The sequence below is a fragment of the Mustelus asterias genome, chromosome 6 (genome assembly GCF_964213995.1).
Source record: "Mustelus asterias chromosome 6, sMusAst1.hap1.1, whole genome shotgun sequence".
NCBI classification, from domain to species: domain Eukaryota; kingdom Metazoa; phylum Chordata; class Chondrichthyes; order Carcharhiniformes; family Triakidae; genus Mustelus; species Mustelus asterias.
The window spans coordinates 65,356,467-65,375,140 of NC_135806.1; the positions used below are offsets into that span (position 1 = coordinate 65,356,467).

At 44.2% G+C, this 18,674-nt stretch overlaps 1 protein-coding gene across 1 annotated transcript in view; it reads right to left on the bottom strand.

The window, feature by feature from the left end:
* Positions 1-436: 436 nt before the first annotated feature.
* The window catches only part of LOC144494666 (solute carrier family 28 member 3-like), a 198,760-nt gene continuing 180,522 nt past the window's right edge, over positions 437-18,674 (bottom strand). Inside the window, 5 exon segments of the mRNA XM_078213870.1 lie at positions 437-501; positions 3,667-3,669; positions 5,624-5,688; positions 9,628-9,763; positions 17,071-17,152. Of these exon segments, the coding sequence (XP_078069996.1) occupies positions 437-501; positions 3,667-3,669; positions 5,624-5,688; positions 9,628-9,763; positions 17,071-17,152 (351 nt within the window).

Sequence of the window (18,674 nt, forward strand, 5' to 3'; positions counted from 1 at the left end):
TGAAGCCAGCCATATCTGTGGGAGGTTGTGGGGGCCAGCGATGAGGCCAGCAATGTCTGTTGGGGAGATGGGGGGGGGGGGGGGGGGTGGTTGTGGGGGCCAGCGATGAGGCCAGCGATGTCCGTGGGTGTTGGATGACAGTGATCTGGATGCTGGGAGGTCTTTGCTGGGAGATTTCTGAAATGTGCGCATGCGCGGTTTCCGTTCATCCCGCCGATTTCAGGTTCTTTGGCGTGAATAGGCCCCGCCCCCTGAGCGTTTAATGATATTCACGATTGTGACCTCTGCATTGCACAGAGTGGGGAGATTCAGGTCTGAAGTTGCATTGAAAAAACAGTCGTGATCTGGACCAGTTTTCCCCCCCAATTCAGCACTTTTGGGAGAATCGCCCCCTGGATTTCTCTTTTGTATATGGAGGGAGATTGTTCAAAGTGATCTACCAGTTCAGATACAAGGAGGAGCAGAGAATGCAGGCTACAGACAACATTGTCTTCTCAAAACCTATAATTAGAATGAGAAGACAAAGAACTCATCACCAATTGGCACAATTCAGGGAAGATATCACCCTAAAGATCAAGAGACAGCAGGCCGTCATCAGGAAGTGCCTGTGCCAATTCCACAATGATATTTAGTATAACAAAGATCTACAGAAATTGAAACTTGGACATAGGGATGAGCAACAAACAGATGCCTTTGTCTAAGGATGTGGTGGCTCACATTTGCCACATTCTCCATGAGGAATGCATGCTGCACAGGCTTGAAGAGCATTCAATGCTGGTTCCTCTGAAAGATACTGCCGCACTGAACTTTTTTTTGCCAGCAATCCGTCCAGAGCTCCACTGGGGACCTTTGTAGAATCTCATGATTGGCAACACACAAATGTATAAGATAGGTGACAGGTACACTTATCAGTAAAGCTCGCCATTATGTGCAGTTCTGCATGAATGAACTAAGCCAGACTGCCAGAGCTGTGGAATTTGCTGGATCTGCGGTTTCTGCAAGTGCAGGTTGCCATTGACTGTGCACACATGAGCTGCAGAGTTCCCTGACACATTAATCAAATAAAATTTCACTCTCTGAACGTCCAGCTTACTTGTGATTGCAGAAAGCACATTCACCACCTTTGTGCCAGGTACCAGAAGCTCACACGACTCTTACATTTTGAGTCACTTGTCAGCGCCAGAGATATTTGAGGGGCCTCAGTGTTTAGAGGGTTGGTTCCTCCATAAGTAGTACCCTCAGAAGACATGGCTAATGATGCCAGTTCATCAGCCAAAGTCTGAAGTGAGATATAATACTGCACATTCAGCCACAAGGTCCTTTATAGAGCAAATTATTGTCCTCTTAAAGATGTATTTCCAATGTTTGACAGGGCAGATAGGGCTCTCCAATAATAACCAGAGAGCTTCATGTACCATCATTGTTTGCTGCACCCTGTTCTCCCCAGCGCTACATGGGGCAAGGTGTTGTCAGAGGGAGACATTGGGGAGCTAGATGTCTCCTTTAACAAGGAGAACATCGAAGGAGATGGCTCTGAAGAGAGTGAAGATTCAGATAAGCCATATAAAGATGCCATTGAACAGGCACAACGTGGCAGTCATACCTGTGACAACTTTGAAGAAGGGAAAGGGTTAATGTTTTTTTGTACTCAATGTATTTTGTGCCTAAAAGGTTGAACTTTGTATCTGGAATGTATCATAAACATATCGTTTACTTGTGGCTAGTCATCCCTTTTTTATATTGCTCCTGGTAGTAGCATAAGCCATTTGTTCATGTCTTTCATCTGTTACTTTTAGTATAAGCCATTTGTTCATGGTTCTCTCGCTTGTTTATATCATTCTGATAAAACAGACAGTTGAATATAGATGTTAGGAGGCTTTCCCGGAGGCTTGTCTGTGATTTAAGCAGAGGAAGCAGCCACCAAATGGTAGAGTGCGAGAATGGCCGTTTGAAGGAGAACTCCCACTGGGACTCAGTCACTTCAAAGGAAACGCTGCGGGAAGAGCAGGGGACCAGAGATGACACCTTGACTGCAACGACCAGAAGAATTGTGCTTTATGACCCAAGGATACCAGATGGTCTCTAACCATGATCCAAAGACTATCAGAAGCTGTTAAAGGAACTATAATTTACGATCAAGGACTGTTAACTGGACTTTGCTTCATGACTTGTATTGGGAACCCTGATGTATAAATATCCATGCTTCTTGTGTTCAGGGAGAACTTTGGCTTCCGCTTTCAAGGGGTCAAGTTCTCCCATAAGCTTATGAGAATAAAGCATGACTGTATTTTGACTCATACCAGCCTATAGAGGTATAATTTCCGACTTCAACTTCATAGCTGCAAGATTTCTAAATTAATAAGGTGAAGACAAGTGTTCTCAATCAAAGCTTTCTTCAAGCAACTCTGCATGGGACACAATATACCCAGTACTATCATACCAGGCAGGAAAGGTCATCAATCTTATAATGATCACAGAAGCAGTATAATGAACTAGAGCATTACTTTCATAGTATTAGAGTCCTTAAAATTGTCAAGATCATGAAGGCCAATCCTTTCTATACACCCCACGTCAATGAATGCAGAGTCATGCAATGAATTCTATTTCAAGTTGCATACTGTGCCTTTACAGAAGGATGGTGTAAAGCACCACTAAGCAGCTGTTCAGGAGCAAAGTAGGATCCTGACAGCTAAGTAAATGGGTTCATCAGAGGAGCACATACCTCTGAAATCACTCATGTATTGCCATTACAAACTACACTTTGGAAAAACAATTCTAATGTTCACTTGTACATCCACAAATGACAGACTTCAGTGCGACAGCATCAAGACAATCATTAATCTCAATGAGTAATTCTCCTGGGGCCAGGTAATGTCTGCCTGTGATGTAAGGGTCACAGGTGTCTTGCCCATCCCTAATTGTCACACACGATGTGCCTTTGTTAATGTTGCAGATAAAGGCTAATCATTGTGATGAGATTGCATGAGATGATTTGATTTGATTTCATTTCATTTATTGTCACCATTTCTTCTTCGTCCCCATTGATGGAGACAGGAGCATGCCTTCCGCTATGCTTCCTGAAATCGATGACTATTTCCTTCATTTGTTGACATTGAGGGAAGGATTGTCATTGCACCAGTTTACTAAATGCAACTGAGGACTTTGTGGGAACTCAATGGAATTCACAAGACTATGCCGCCTTACTTTTTGAAAATAAGATTTTTCAATTTCAACTGACTGAAAATTTTGCAATTTGAACTGAGGCAGAACAAACTGCGTAATAAAATTCAAGGCCACATTCCAAGGTGAAGATGAGTGTCAATGTGTTGGATTCCCAAATCACTGACAGCAAAGACTTTCAACAAGGATTGTTGATTCACTAGCTTAGCAGCTATTTCAACACTTGTGTTCTGCCCGTGCTCCCAGGAAAAATTCCTGTACTCCCACCATCTTTTGTAGCCGCATCATCACGTTCTCACGTGACCACTCGATCTACATCTTCCATTTTGTTGGAACACCTGGTAGCATGAGATGTAACAATATGCACAGGCCACTGTGTAACAAAGTTAAATGAGCTAACAATGCATAACTATTTACATATGCAGTGAGGTTGGGTTAAGCTGTTGCAGCTGGTGCAATGCTTTTGTGTCTCCTATTCCCTCTCACCTCCTGTAGAAAACAGAAATTCAAAAGCCAGTTATAGACTAAGTGGTAATAAAATCTTGGAATCTCACGTTTGCTTTGCTCAGGTGCACTGAGCATGTGGTTATGCTAGTTGGTGATGTAGTCTTTCTCTGGCAAGTGTCCTTAGTGTGGGCGACCAGGAACATTCTATCAGTGTGTTCTGTGGGTGCAGGGCTCACCACGTTGGCCTCTGGCATAGTCTGCACGTCCACAGGTGTAGGGGGCATATGCTATTGGCCGGATGACTTAAGTGCTGTATCATCTGTTAGTGCTGGTTCCAATACTTCCAGAAGGTGACAGCTGTTGCGTACATAATGGGAACTTTCTGAGGCTACCACATAACTGTTTGGCTGCGGGGCATGGCTGTATACCACTGCCAACGGTTCATGGCCATGTGGCCTGGATCCTGACCGCTTCAATGGTCCGAAAGTCTGTGGATATCTCGATTGTAGTACATTTTGCTTCTCGGTCTGCATTGCATGAGGGCATCATTCTTGTTGGTTTCAAGTTTGGGCTGCAGCAGAGCCTTAGCACAATGAATCATGGTCCTGATACCTGGAAAAGAGTTGTTGAGCTGACACGGGCAGGCCCTGATGTGTTAGATTTCACAGGCTGAAGAATGCGGCTGCTGTTCTGTGTTCCCCTCGTTACCCTGTCTCTGTTCTGTGTTACTGCTCATCAAACTACAATCAGTATGTGTTCTCACTCGTTACACTGTGTTTCTGCTTGATGCAGCACCACCACTCTATGTTACTGATCATTACACTGCTGCTGCTCTGTGTTCTCATTCATTTAGCTGTCAGCACTCTGTTTTCCCACTCTTTATACTGCGGCCGCTGTATTCTCACTTGTTACTGACACCATTCTGTATTCCTGTTCATTACAATGTGGCTGTACTGTGTTCTTGCTCATTACTCTAGGTTCTGTGTTCCCACTCGGTACACTGCTGTCATTCTGTGTTCCCACACTGCACTGTGTTCCCGCTTGTTATACTGCTGCTCAATGTTCCCACTGCCACTGCTCAGTGTTCCCTCCCATAACACCGCCATGGTTTTTTTTGTTCTGCCTGTTACATTGCCATCGTAGTGTTCCTGCTCATTATACTGCAATCGCTCTATTTCCTGTTCATTACACTGCCGTAATCACTGTGCTCCTAACTGTTACTTGCTGCCGCTCCGTGTTCCAGCTCATTACACTGCTGCCTGTCTATGTTTCCACTCGTTACCGTCTCTCTGTTCTGTGTTACTGCTTGTTACACTGCTGCTGGTCTATGTTCTCACTGATTATACTGCCGCTGCGCTGTGTTCCTGCTGGTTACTGCCGCTGCGCTGTGTTCCTGCTGGTTACTGCCGCTCTGCTGTGTTCCTGCTGGTTACTGCCACCATGCTGTGTTCCTACTTGTTAAACTACCCCCACTTTGTATTCTTGTTCATTACACTGTCAATCTGTGTTCTCATTCGATACAATGCTGCGCTGTGTTCCCACACATTATGCTGTCACCACTCTTGTTCCTGTTCGTTACTGCAACTCAACTAATCTGGATTCCCATTAGTTACATTGTTACTGTTGCCATTACATGGCTGCTGCTGTCACTGTGTTCCTGCTCGTTACACATATGCGACTCTATGTTCCCGCTCATTACATTGTACTAAGCAGGAACACAGTCCAATGGCAATGTCTTGGCGCTGTGCTGCTACTCATTATACTTCCGCCGCTCAGTGTTCCTGCTTGTTAGACTGCTGCTGTTGTGTTCCTGTTTCTTAAAATGCCATCCTTCTCTGCTCCTGCTCATTGCACTGCCTCGGTGCTTTCTTTCCAATTTTTACACTCTCACCATTCCGTGTTCCTTCTCTTTACACTGTCGCCGCTTTGTGTTCCCACTCTACACTGCTACTGCTCTGCATTAATGCTGGTTACTGCCACAAATCTGTGTTCCCACTTTTTACACTGTCATCTCTCATGTTCCTGTTCATTACAATGCTGCTGCTGTATTCCTCTCAGTTTCTGCACTTTGCACTGTTGCTGAATTTTGTTTATGTTATACTGCTGAAGCTCTGTGTTTGCGCTCATTACACTCTCACCACTTGTGTTCCCACTCTTTACACTGCTGCCACTCTGACTTAATGCTGGTTACTACTATGAATCCATGTTCCCACTAGTTACACTGCCACTGCCAGGCTCCTGTTCATTACATTGCTGCTGCATTCCTGCTTGTTGCAATGCCAGTCCTCACTGTTCCTGCTCGTTCTACTATCACTAAACTTTGTTTCCATATATTACATTGCTGCCGCTCTGTATTCCTGCTTGTTGCATTGCTGCTGCTCTGTGTTACTACTGCCACCACTCCATATACTCTTTTGTGTACATCACTTGTTACACTGCTCCTGCTCTATGTTATCACGAGTTAGAGTGCCTCCGGTCTGTATTTTCATTTGTTTAACTGCCACTGCTTAGTATTCTTGCTCACTACACTGCAGTCTATGTTTTTGCTCAGTACACTGTCGTTGGTCTGTGTTCCTGCTCATAATGCTGGCATTGCTCTGTGTTCCCACTCCTTATTCTCTGTGTTCCTGCCAAATACACCAGCACCGTTCTGTGTTTCCACTGGTACTGCCATCATTCTGAGTTCCCGCTTGTAACACTGCCAGCACTTTGTGTCCCTGCTGTTATGGTTCAGGTCATAAATTCCAAAGTATTTTATGAAGCCCACCTTAGTCATAAGTTTTACATCTTGAATTTGGCTAGGATAAGCATGAGATGTTTCAATTCAGGTATGATTCAAGTGACCCACTAGGGAGCTTTTAGCAAACAAAGTTTATTTAAGATTATATTCAACATGTATAGTGAGAAAATTAGCAAGAACTTTTATCAATAACAAACAAGAAACAAAACAACCATTATAATGTATAACCCTTAACAAAGATATCTAATGTGTTCCAATCAAACAAAAACCCTTGCCATAGACAAAACCCTTTAAACAGGTTCAATACAACAAAGTCTACTGCTCACTGATAATGGGACTAAGGCCGATAGTTGAATTCTGCAGTCCAATGCTCTTGAGACTCAGAATTGTTTGAAGACAAGGCAGCTTCCCAAAGCACTAGAGGGACTCTGGTCCAACCCCAACAAGAACAGATTTTTAACATTCAAGAAAACAAGAGAATTTCCAAAGAGAAAAAAAAAGGGAGAGGGGGAAAACAGTTCTTTCTAGCTTGCTGTCCCTTCTAAAACCCAAAAACACAAACCTGCAACTCCAAACAGAAACTGAAATGAATCCCTGTTACATCACCTGTCCACAGTTTTTTTCTCCTCCCAACAATGACATTAAGGCTGTGAGCATGAATTTAAACAAAACTCTTAAAGGTACACTAAGATCACACTGCTCATTACACTTCGTCGCTCTGTGTTCCTGCTTATTACATCGCTGCTGCTGTGTTCCTGCTCGTTGTACTGCCACTATTGTGTTCCTGTTTGTTACCGCCACCAATCTGTCTTCCCACTCATTACACTGTTGCCATTGTGTTCCCACTTGTTACAGTACTGCCACTCTGTGATCCCGCTCAATACATAGCTGCTGTTATGTGTTCCCGCTCACTACACTTCTGCTGCTCTGTGTTTAAGCTCATGACATTGCCGCTGCTCTGTTTTTCTGCTCGTCGCAATGTCACCACACTGTGTTGCCACTTGTTACACTGCACACGCTGTGTTCCTGCTCTTTACACTTCCAGAGCAGTTTTAGACTGCCGCCAGACTGCGGTCTCATTTGTTTCACTGGTGCCGCTCTGTTCCCACTCTTTACATTGCCACCCCTGCATGCCCTTTGCTACTGCCATCAATCTGTGTCCCCATTTTTAATTCTGCTGCTGTTGTATTCCCCCTTGTTACGCTGCTGCTGCTTTGCCTTTTCACTTGTTATACTGTTGCCCCTCTGTGTTATCACTCTTTACACTGCTTCCACTCTGTGTTCCCATTCCCTACACTGCAGTCGCTGTGTTCCTGCTCGTGACAATTACTCCACTCTGTGTTGTCACTCACTTCACTGATGCTGCTCTATATATCCCCTCATTACTTTGCTGCCGTTCTTTGCTCCTGCTTGTTACAATGCCACTGAGCTGTGTCCCCGCCCATTATACTCCCATCGCTTTGTTCCAGCTCATTACACTGCCATCACTCTGTATTCCTGCTTGTTACACTTGCACCACTCTGTGTTCCCATTCTTTAGTGGCATCACTCTGTATTCCTGCTCGTTACAATTCCACCACTGTATTCCTGCTCGTTACAATTCCACCACTGTGTTCCCGCTCTTTACACTGCCACCACTCTGCTCCTGCTTGTTACACTCCCATCACTCTGTATTCCTGCTTATTACACTTCCACCACTCAGTCTTCCCGCTCTTTACACTGCCACCACTCTGTGTCCCTGCTTGTTACACTGTTTCCACTCTGTACTCCTGCTTGTTACAGTGCTGGCGCTCCGTGATCTCACTCGGTACATGGCTGCTGCTCTGTGTTCCTGTTCATTACACTTACACTACTCTATGTTCTCATTCATTACACTGCTGCTGCTCCACGTTCCTGCTTGTTACACTGTCGCTCTTTATTCTGGCTCATTACACCACCATCACTATGTATTACTGTTCATTACAATGCCATCACGCTGTGTTCCCTCTCGTTACACTTCCACCACTGTTTTCTCACAAGTTACATTGCTGCTGTGATATATTCCCACTTGGTACACTGTTGCCACTCTACATTGCCACCATGCTGTGTTACTGCTCTCTACTCACTGCCACTCTGTGTTCCCATCTTTTACATGGCTATCACTCTTAATTACCACTATTTACAGTTACCACTTAGTCTACCTACCATGTGTCACCTGTTATTCACTTTCCATTCTCTTTGTAGCTTTTTTGTGTCCTTCTCACAGTTTAAATTCCCACCTAATTTTATGCCATCAGCAAACCTAGATATACTACTCTTCTCATCAAATAGCTGAGGTACCAGCACTGAACCTTATGGGCACTCCACTAGTTGCACCCTGCCCATTTATCCCTGTTATCTGTTACCAGTCCATTAATCAATCCTCCATTGATGCTTAAACATTACGCCCGACTCCATGAGTCCTTATGTTGATTATTCATCTTCTGTCTAGCACTTTCTTTTTATTTACCAACATACCTTTAATCTGTTTATCCAATCCACCTTAGCTAGCTCTTCTCTCACACTTATTTAGTTGGCTTTGTTTAACTTTAAAATTTTTGTTTGGGACCAGGATTTTTTTGTTTTAAAACTTAATATGGAATTCAATTGTAAATGATAACTTTGTCTCAGAGGATCTGTAAGTTTCTAATGAAAACTGTCTCATTGTACACTGCTATACCTAAGACAGGTTTTATCCTTAGTTGGTGCCAACACGTACTGTTCCGGGAAACTATTCCTTCCACAAATTCACTTTCAAGAACACTTCTCCACCAACTCCAGCAGGGCCGGTGCCATTTCATGCTCTAACAAGTGTTGATTGTCAGAAGCAGGACTTTCACTCATTACTGGGAGGAAATTCCACCTTGGAGAGCGGCTGGCCAATCAGATTGCACCAAATTCTGACCATAGCATATCTAAAACATTTTTTAAATGTAAACTTTTTTTACTTCTTCTTTCTTTCCCTTCGTATCATTTTTATTTTGTTCTTATTATTTTCTGAACCTGATTTGGCATTGAATTCACCCTTCTCGGTCATTCCTTTGTTAATTTCACAATCATATAATTCACTATCAAAGTAAAATCTGATTGGTTAAGGAGATGTGTAGTTACTTGCCTTGTTCACTCAGATCCCAGATGCCCAGTTTCCTTCACTGTTAACAGCTGGCATTTTAACCAATTTGGGCACAAAATATCACTGAGATTAAATGAGCTAATAGTGGATACCATTCCTTATCCTTCTACAGATAGTTATGTTTTAGTAATAATATGAAAATCATACCTGCTATGCAGGCGGTCATGAAACTAGCGACTGTACCAGCGATGAGAGCTCTAATACTAACACTTGCTATGTCATGCAATCTTGACGGAGCCAAAGATGCTGTAAAGAAAGTCAAATTGATAAACATATAAATTGATATATATATATAAATTGATGTGATTGAGATATGTATATTTACAATAATTAGGTCAGTGTGAGGCAAGCATGCACACAGCTTTTATTCTTGGTCTGCAAACAATATAAAAGACAGTTATAATTTGGGTTGGTCAAACAAGTCCGAAGCTGCTGTCAGTGGTTACCAGCTAATATTCTAAAATATTTATCAATACTTTAAAATTCAATCCATTTCACGATGTATTACTGCTCATTCTCTTTGGGTTCCATGTCCGAGAGGGCTTTGGCAATCATTGGCTTTAATGCATTAATCCATGTTTATGTCCGGCAAAGTACTGTGGTGGTTTTCCGATGCCTTTTACAGGATCTGGCTGAGGAAGATACTCTGCTGCTCTTACAACTTGCCATAGGTGAATTGGAAGGTTTGCAAGTTTATAATCAACTTCTATGGCCACATGGTGAACACATACGTAGCCATCAAGTACCGGAGTGGGTATCAAATCTGGAGATGCTGACTTAGAGGCAGGACGCTACCCATTATGCAATAAAACACATACAGTACGAGGAGAAGAATGCCCCATAACCGCCGGGAGAGGGCGAAGACAGGGGATGGTGAGCCTGACCTCCAAGTCCTCACCCCCTTTGAGGAGTGGGCGCTGGAGCTTGCGGGAGAGGAGGACATCTGGACCATCAGTGATAGCATGGTTGGGCTGGAGTCGAGAAGTGAACACCTGTCAATCTTCCACTCAATTACTAGGGGGCATAGGTTTAAGGTGCAAGGGGCAGGCTTGAAGGAGATGTACAAGGCAAGTTTTTTACACAGAGGGTGGTGGGTGCCTGGAACTCGCTGCCAGGGGAGATAGTGGAAACAGATACGATAGTAATAAGATAGTAACTTTTAAGGGCCGTCTTGACAAATACATAACTAGGATGGGAATAGAAGGATATGGTCCCCGGAAGGGTAGGGGGTTTTAGTTCAGGCGGGCAGCATGGTCGGTACAGGCTTGGAGGGCCGAAGGGCCTGTTCCTATGCTGTAATTTTCTTTGCTCTTTGTTCAATAGAGAAATGTCAAGTAAGTTGCCTGCATCCCAGATTCCTCTCCCTCCCTTGTACTTAACCTTGTGTCCTGTATTGCAGGAAGGGATTCCGGTGTGCCTTGTCCATCTGGCATTGCGGCCCCCACTGCAGTTCCCACCTATCCTGCCCCTGACAGCTCGGACGACTCCTTGGAGGAAGATGATGAAGGGATGTCTGAGGGCGGTACCAGTTTGGCGTCAGCTTCCACCTCACAAATCACCATCCCACAGACTCTCACATCAGTGGGTCAAGTTAGTGGCGAGGCATCTGGGTCACTCTGGTGTGCACAACATATCAGCTGATGAACATCGGGTGGAAGAAGGAATGCCTGCCTGATGCCTCTGGCATGCGGGAGCGTGCCAGAGTGAGAACTCACCTGGCCTCAGACTACATGATGTGGAGATGCCGGCGTTGGACTGGGGTAAACACAGTAAGGGGTTTAACAACACCAGGTTAAAGTCCAACAGGTTTATTTGGTAGCAAATGCCATTAGCTTTCGGAGCGCTGCTCCTTCGTCAGATGGAGTGGATATCTGCTCACAAATAAGGCACACAGACACAAAATCAATTTACAGAATACTGATTAGAATGCGAATCTTTACAGCTAATCAAGTCTTAAAGATACAGACAATGTGAATGGAGGGAGCATTCGGCACAGGTTAAAGAAATGTGTATTGTCTCCAGACAGGGCAGCCAGTGAGATTCTGCAAGTCCAGGAGGCAAACTGTGGGGGCTACCGATAGTGTGACATGAACCCAAGATCCCGGTTTAGGCCGTCCTCATGTGTGCGGAACTTGGCTATCAGTTTCTGCTCAGCGACTCTGCGCTGTCGTGTGTTGTGAAGGCCACCTTGGAGAACGCTTACCCGAAGATCAGAGACTGAATGCCCGTGACTGCTGAAGTGCTCCCCCACTGGAAGAGAACAGTCTTGCCTGGTGATTGTCGAGCGGTGTTCATTCATCCGTTGTCGTAGCATCTGCATGGTTTTCCCAATGTACCATGCCTCGGGACATCCTTTCCTGCAACGTATCAGGTAGACAACGTTGGCCAAGTTGCAAGAGTAGGTACCGTGTACCTGGTAGATGGTGTTCTCACGTGAGATGATGGCATCCGTGTCGATGATCCGGCATGTCTTGCAGAGGTTGCTGTGGCAGGGTTGTGTGGTGTCGTGGTCACTGTTCTCCTGAAGGCTGGGTAGTTTGCTGCGGACAATGGTCTGTTTGAGGTTGTGCGGTTGTTTGAAGGCAAGAAGTGGGGGTGTGGGGATGGCCTTGGCGAGATGTTCGTCTTCATCAATGACATGTTGAAGGCTCCGGAGGAGATAGTGGAAACAGGGGAGAGTCTGTGGGATGGTACTCACATTGTCTGTATCTTTAAGACTTGATTAGCTGTAAAGATTCGCATTCTAATCAGTATTCTGTAAATTGATTTTGTGTCTGTGTGTGCCTTGTTTGGGAGCAGATATCCACTCCATCTGACGAAAGAGCAGGGCTCCGAAAGCTAATGGCATTTGCTACCAAATAAACCTGTTGGACTTTAACCCTGGTGTTGTTAAAACTCTTACCCAGACTACATGCCAGACCTCTGTGATCACTTCTCCCACAGATGCTGGCGATGCAGCAACAGTGCCAGGGAATGCAGGAGGGGCTGATGGCAACACTGGACCGACTGCGAGGCTGTTAGGAGGAGTCCCAAAGCTTTCAGGTGGACCAGCTATTGCCTGTCTTGTGAGGTTCCCAGGCCAAAGCTGCAAGGGTGGCATCCGCGGTGGAAAGCCTTGGGCAGGAAATCTTCACCATAAATGGCAGAGTCCAAGTGATGGCCAAGTCACAGCACGCCACAGTGGAGTCCTAGAGGGCTGCGGCTGAGTCACAGCAGGCCACAGCTGAGGGCCTCAACAGGCTTCTGGAGATTCCATGGCTGAGAGGCTCGAGAGCTTGCAGGAGACCCAGTGGGACAGTGTTGAGACACAGCAAGCTATGGCAGCAGCCCTTGAGAACATGGTCCAGTCACAAAGGGTCATGGCTGAGGGGCTGCAGAGCATGGCCCAGTCTCAGGGGGCACCTGCTGCTGCCATTGACAGGAGGCCCCCGACTCAGAGCACCAGCACATAGGGCTCGACCACCATGTCTAGAACGCAGGTTGTCCTCCAGAACTGGCAGGGTCAGGTGACGCCGGAGCTTCTGGAGCTCACTGCAGAAGGACCAGCGTCCCATGGAGTGGCCCAGAGGTCCATAGGAACCCCAAGGGAGGAGGAAGGGCTGCAGCCCATGCCGGGGCCTTCCACAGAGGAGACAGCGGCTGTGGCTACACCATCTGATCCCCCCCTTCCTGACACTGGGGCATCTCAGGGGCAGCGGGATGAAGAGTGTGTCATGGAAATGTCCCAGATACAAGAGCAGAGGGACCTGGGTATATATGGGCATAAGTCATTAAAGATGGTCGGACAGGTTGAGAGAATAGCAACAAGTCTAGGAAAAGTGCAGGGAACAGCATCAACCTCTATACATGGCCTTCTTCGATCTCGCAAAGGCCTTTGACTCTTGACATTCATGAAGGACTGTGGAATATCGTCCTCAAATTTGGCTGCCCACAGAAATTAATCACCATTCTCTGCCTGCTCATTGATGAAATGCAAACCGTGATCCTCATCAATGGAACCATCACAGACCCAATACGTGTGCAAACTGCGGTCAAACAGGGCTGTGCCATTGCACAAAACACTCATCTCCATCTTTCACGCAACAACACTCTACCCCATCACCCTGAAGCTCCCTGTCGAAGTGGAGCTAACCTACTGGACAAGAGGAGAATTTGATGCCTCCATGCCACAACCAAGACCACCCCAACTTCTGTCATCGAGTTGCAGTACGCAAACAACACCTCTGATAATAAAATGCTCCCACAGTACTACAATTAGTGTCCTGAAGTGGAACATGAACTCCATACTTTGTGATTCAAAGGCAAGAGTGCTGAGCCACTGAACCACTGTTGATACTGATGCTTACTGCCTAGTTATTAGGAAATAGATATAGCTTAAGTGAGCTTAATTTGTGTTTCTATATTTGTGTGTTCAGAAAGGGTTAAGAACTTTGTTTTGGTTTCTTTTTTAAAAAATTTCCTCTATGCGCGCCAGATTAGATGCCTGCATTATATTGAGGTTTTACAACCTTAAAGCAAACACAGGGTATAAAAAACTGGCCTGTTGCCTAGAAACAAGGGGCCCTCATAGAAAAGCAGAAGCAATTAATTCAGTTAAGAGAAGGTCAATGCAGTTGGAACAGGATAACCTCGAAACAAGGAGAGAGCAGGTCTTGGGCCAAAAAACAGGAAATCCAGAAACCAGGGAATCATACAGAATAGACTTCCAAGCAGACTGAAGTCAAAGGAACAAAGAACAGGAATCTGGGAAAAAGGTTCAGTGAAGTTAAGGATGAGGAGCAAGGAAATACTCCAAGTTAAAGGGCAAAGTTAAAGGAAGCAGAGGTAAAGGAATAAGCTTGCGAGAAGCCAGAAATACAAGGTGATCCCTTTGCTGACCCCTTACTGAGTGCCTGAGAGATGGTGTGAAAAACACATGGCAATCCAGGACAGAGGAATACCAGAAGGAGAGGTTGGGAACCCTGGAGAAGGATCTTTGGTGAAGATATCCAAGAGAAAGCACACTTTGGGAGGAGATTCCAAGGCGTATTCTTTGAGAGTACAGATTGGAAAACTTCATGTGGAAGAGAGAGTTCCAGTGAGACCAGTTGGATGGAATCTGTCACTTGGTTTCAGAGTGAGGCGTTCTGACTACAGATTGTCTATTAATTTACATGGACTGTGTACTTTCTGTGAACATTAAGAGTATCAAATGCAGTTTTTCTAACTTGTGATATCCTTAAAAATCTCTATATCTCTGTAAAGGTATAATTGAGGTGGAGTAGTGTAATGTAGTTCATCCTTTCTTGTTTTAGTCTTTTGCTAAAAGTTAATCGGCAGTCCTGTTACTGTTCAGTAGCTGGCATCCATGTATCGAAACAAAAAATAGTTAGGATCTATCAAGCCTGTTGCACCCTGGGATCTGACTTGTCCAGTAGGAACATCAGCTGGAATCATAACACTGGTACACGTGTATCATCTTGTTACAAGCCACTTAGCAGCCCAAGTTTCAATATAGCCCTAGACTTTCTACATGTGTGTGTGCACAAACTGCTTCATTATTTGAAGAAATATGAATGGAACTAAAAGGTGTGCAATCATCTATGAACATCCCCATTTCTGACCTTATGATGGAGGATAGATTATTATTACGATGGACAGAAGGTTATTAATGGAGCAGCAGAAGATGATTGGCCTGGGCACTGTCCTAAGGCTAAGAGATTTGACCTCCGATAAGCACAAACATCTTTCTTTATATTAGGTATGACTCCACGCAATGAGAACTTTCTCTTGTTGAGATCTTTCTCTCATTGAGATAGGTTTTATGAGGGCTACTCATTGGTGCTACACTCAGTGAAATGTTTCCTAGATGTTGTCATGCCCAGGTGAGAAGTAGCAGAATAGTTTCCCTTTCTTTCCGCCTCTCAGTTGATTGCAAGTTGTTTTAAAATAATTTGCTTGCCTGTATGGTAAGTATTTAACTGTCTACTGCTGAGACTGTAAAGACAAACAGAGGCAGGTTTCTTTGTGAGTTTCATAAAACCCGATAACTAAAAATAATAAAAAGCACTCAAACTCGCACATGCATCCAAGAGTTCGCACACACATGAAGTAAGTTACAAGGAGGGAGGATAAGTTAAATTGTTTGCAAGTGTCCAAAAGAACATCAATCATGTGCAGATCTTGTAGGTTTTAATGAACTTCTGTGCTCAGTAAGTGTTCACCAAATTGGCATGATACTGTGTGGGGAATGTCATGAAGCATGGCCATCGTTCGTAGTGCTCGGGGGGGGTAAGATTCAGAGTCACAAAAGGCATGGAGGAGTCCATGCAAAGTGTGAGCACTGTGTTAATCCTGAGCACCGAATGCACAGCTTCCCCCAATGAGAGAATGGTGCCTCCTATGGAGAAGCTGTCCTAAGAAATCAATCATGAGTCTACGTTCAGTCCTGAAAGCCCTTACACTGGCAGTGAACTCAGGAGGTAATAACAGTGAAGTTTCTGCCTTGCTCACTTTGGCTGGCTTTATCCATCCAATAATGAATGAATGTGAGGACCCATCTGAAGAGAGTATGAGTGACCAGCTTGATGTAACTGTGGGCAGCTGATTGGGACAGTCGATACAGATCACCCACTGATCCTTGGGAAGATCTGTATGCAAACCTATTGAGGGCTACTATGATTTTCAGAGCCACTAGCATCGGGTGCCCACCCACAGTTTGAGGTGAGGTCCGGCCCATTCATCCAGCATATTGATGTGACAGTGTCTCCAGAGAGATGTGGCACTGGATCTCAGACATGTTGGGATAGCTGGATCACTGCCTGTACACTCTGGCAGCAGTATAATGACATCTTCAATGCTTTGCTCTACCTGCTGGCCCTGTACTGCCTGTGACTGTCCCCCCCTCCCACAGGTCTCTCTCTCTCTGCGATGCTGCCTGCAGGCACATGACCTCCTCTCCTTTCAAACTGTGTGGATGGGCACTTCCACTTCAGTGTAGATTCCCCCTAGTGCAGTATGCAATCCCCATCTGCTGAAATGCATATGGCACAGTCTCATGCACTGAAGGATGCACTCAGTAGAAATGTTCCAAGAGTTGACAAAACTCAAAACAATGCTAACAAAGAAAATACTTCAGAAGAAACCATAAAACAGGGTAAGGAATCTCAGCAATAAAGCAGCAGCAAATCTCATCTGAAGTCTGAACAACTCACACAGCCAATATTCTTGGCCCTTTTTATCCTGCCTTTGGAAAGTGTAAAACGGGTTCACCACCTGCCCATGTTGCCTGTGCAATGAGCACTAAATCGCATCGGCAACATAAAATTTGATTCAATTAGTTTGTTAATGGGCAAGACATGCAAGCCTATGAAAGTAGTAACAGAGGTCGTGATTCTCCCATCGCGACCCGTAACTTTTCTGTCAGGATGCGGTGGGAGATGCGCGTCGCCGGCCTTGAACAAGGATTTGTGCATGCACCAGGAACGCATGCGCATCTCCCAGAGCTGGCGAACAGTGTGCTTCAAAGCACATGTGTTTCTGTAAGTACACATAAATAGCAAATAAAAACTTACTCAGTCCTCCTATCACAATACCAATGGAACCAAAGTTAGCAAATCCACATAGGGCATAAGTAACAATAGCTTCAGAACGGATCTATAAAAAAGCGAAAGGAAAAACAAATTAAATATTTAATTATTCTGCAAAAAAGCCAGAATTTTCTTGTAATGCTGTATTTGAATTTATTCATAAAGAGCAAAATGGATTTTAATTTGCAAAACAGAACACACTATTTGAGGAAAAGATTTATTACTAAAACAGTGAACTATGAAATATTGCCACTCAGTTTTTTTTATTGAACCCCTAAATTACCAGTCGACATATTGGAACTAAATCCTTTTGTTCTGGGATTCATTTTCAAATGATATTCTCTAATCTTTCCACTACATTGTCCTTTCTTTCTATCTTAAAAACTCTTTGGGAACAAGATTTTGATTCACATTTATCAGAGGATAACTGGAAGTCTATTCTTGTCTATTCTTCATCTGCATGTGCAAGACAAGGCTTGCTACACTTTAAACTCTTACATTTATCCATCGAGTGAAAGTTATTCATATGTACTGGTCGTGTCCTAAATTGGCTTTGTCTTGGACAAAATAGCTTTTCCATTACACATCTCATTTTTTAGTAGTAACATTGAATTATGGCACTCTTTGGCATGGAACAAAATGGCATTCCTCTTACAAAATTCAGACTGATGCACTCACTATTTCAACACTGTTGGCGAGACGCATTATATTTAAACTGGAAGTAGTCTGCCTTGCCCTATTTTACTAACTAGATATGTGACTTTATGCAGTTTCAAACTTGAGAAAATAACTAATGTAGTTTGGCAATCTTTCCTACTTTATTTTGAGGATTTAAAGCTCTCTACTTTCATATAACTGACCCTAATTAGATTGTATATATTATATCATGTGAAACGATATCTGTCCTGTGATTGTTGTTGATCTTTTCACACTTTTTGTGGTCTGGGGGAGTTTTTCTTTCATATGTTTTCCTTTTATTCTTTCCTTTTTCTTCCTCCTACTTCTCTGTTCCTTTCTCTTCCAAATGTAAGTTTATTAAATTATTGCTGTACTCTAAGCTATTTTCTGTACTGTTATTCATGACGATGTTATTAAAACTTGATAATCAGAAATAATTTAAGAACATAAGAACATAAGAAATAGGAGCAGGAGTAGGCCATCTAGCCCCTCGAGCCTGCCCCGCCATTCAATAAGATCATGGCTGATCTGAAGTGGATCAGTTCCACTTACCCGCCTGATCCCCATAACCCCTAATTCCCTTACCGATCAGGAATCCATCTATCCGTGATTTAAACATATTCAATGAGGTAGCCTCCACCACTTCAGTGGGCAGAGAATTCCAGAGATTCACCACCCTCTGAGAGAAGAAGTTCCTCCTCAACTCTGTTCTAAACTGACCCCCCTTTATTTTGAGGCTGTGCCCTCTAGTTCTAGCTTCCTTTCTAAGTGGAAAGAATCTCTCCACCTCTACCCTATCCAGCCCCTTCGTTATCTTATAGGTCTCTATAAGATCCCCCCTCAGCCTTCTAAATTCCAATGAGTACAAACCCAATCTGCTCAGTCTCTCCTCATAATCAACACCCCTCATC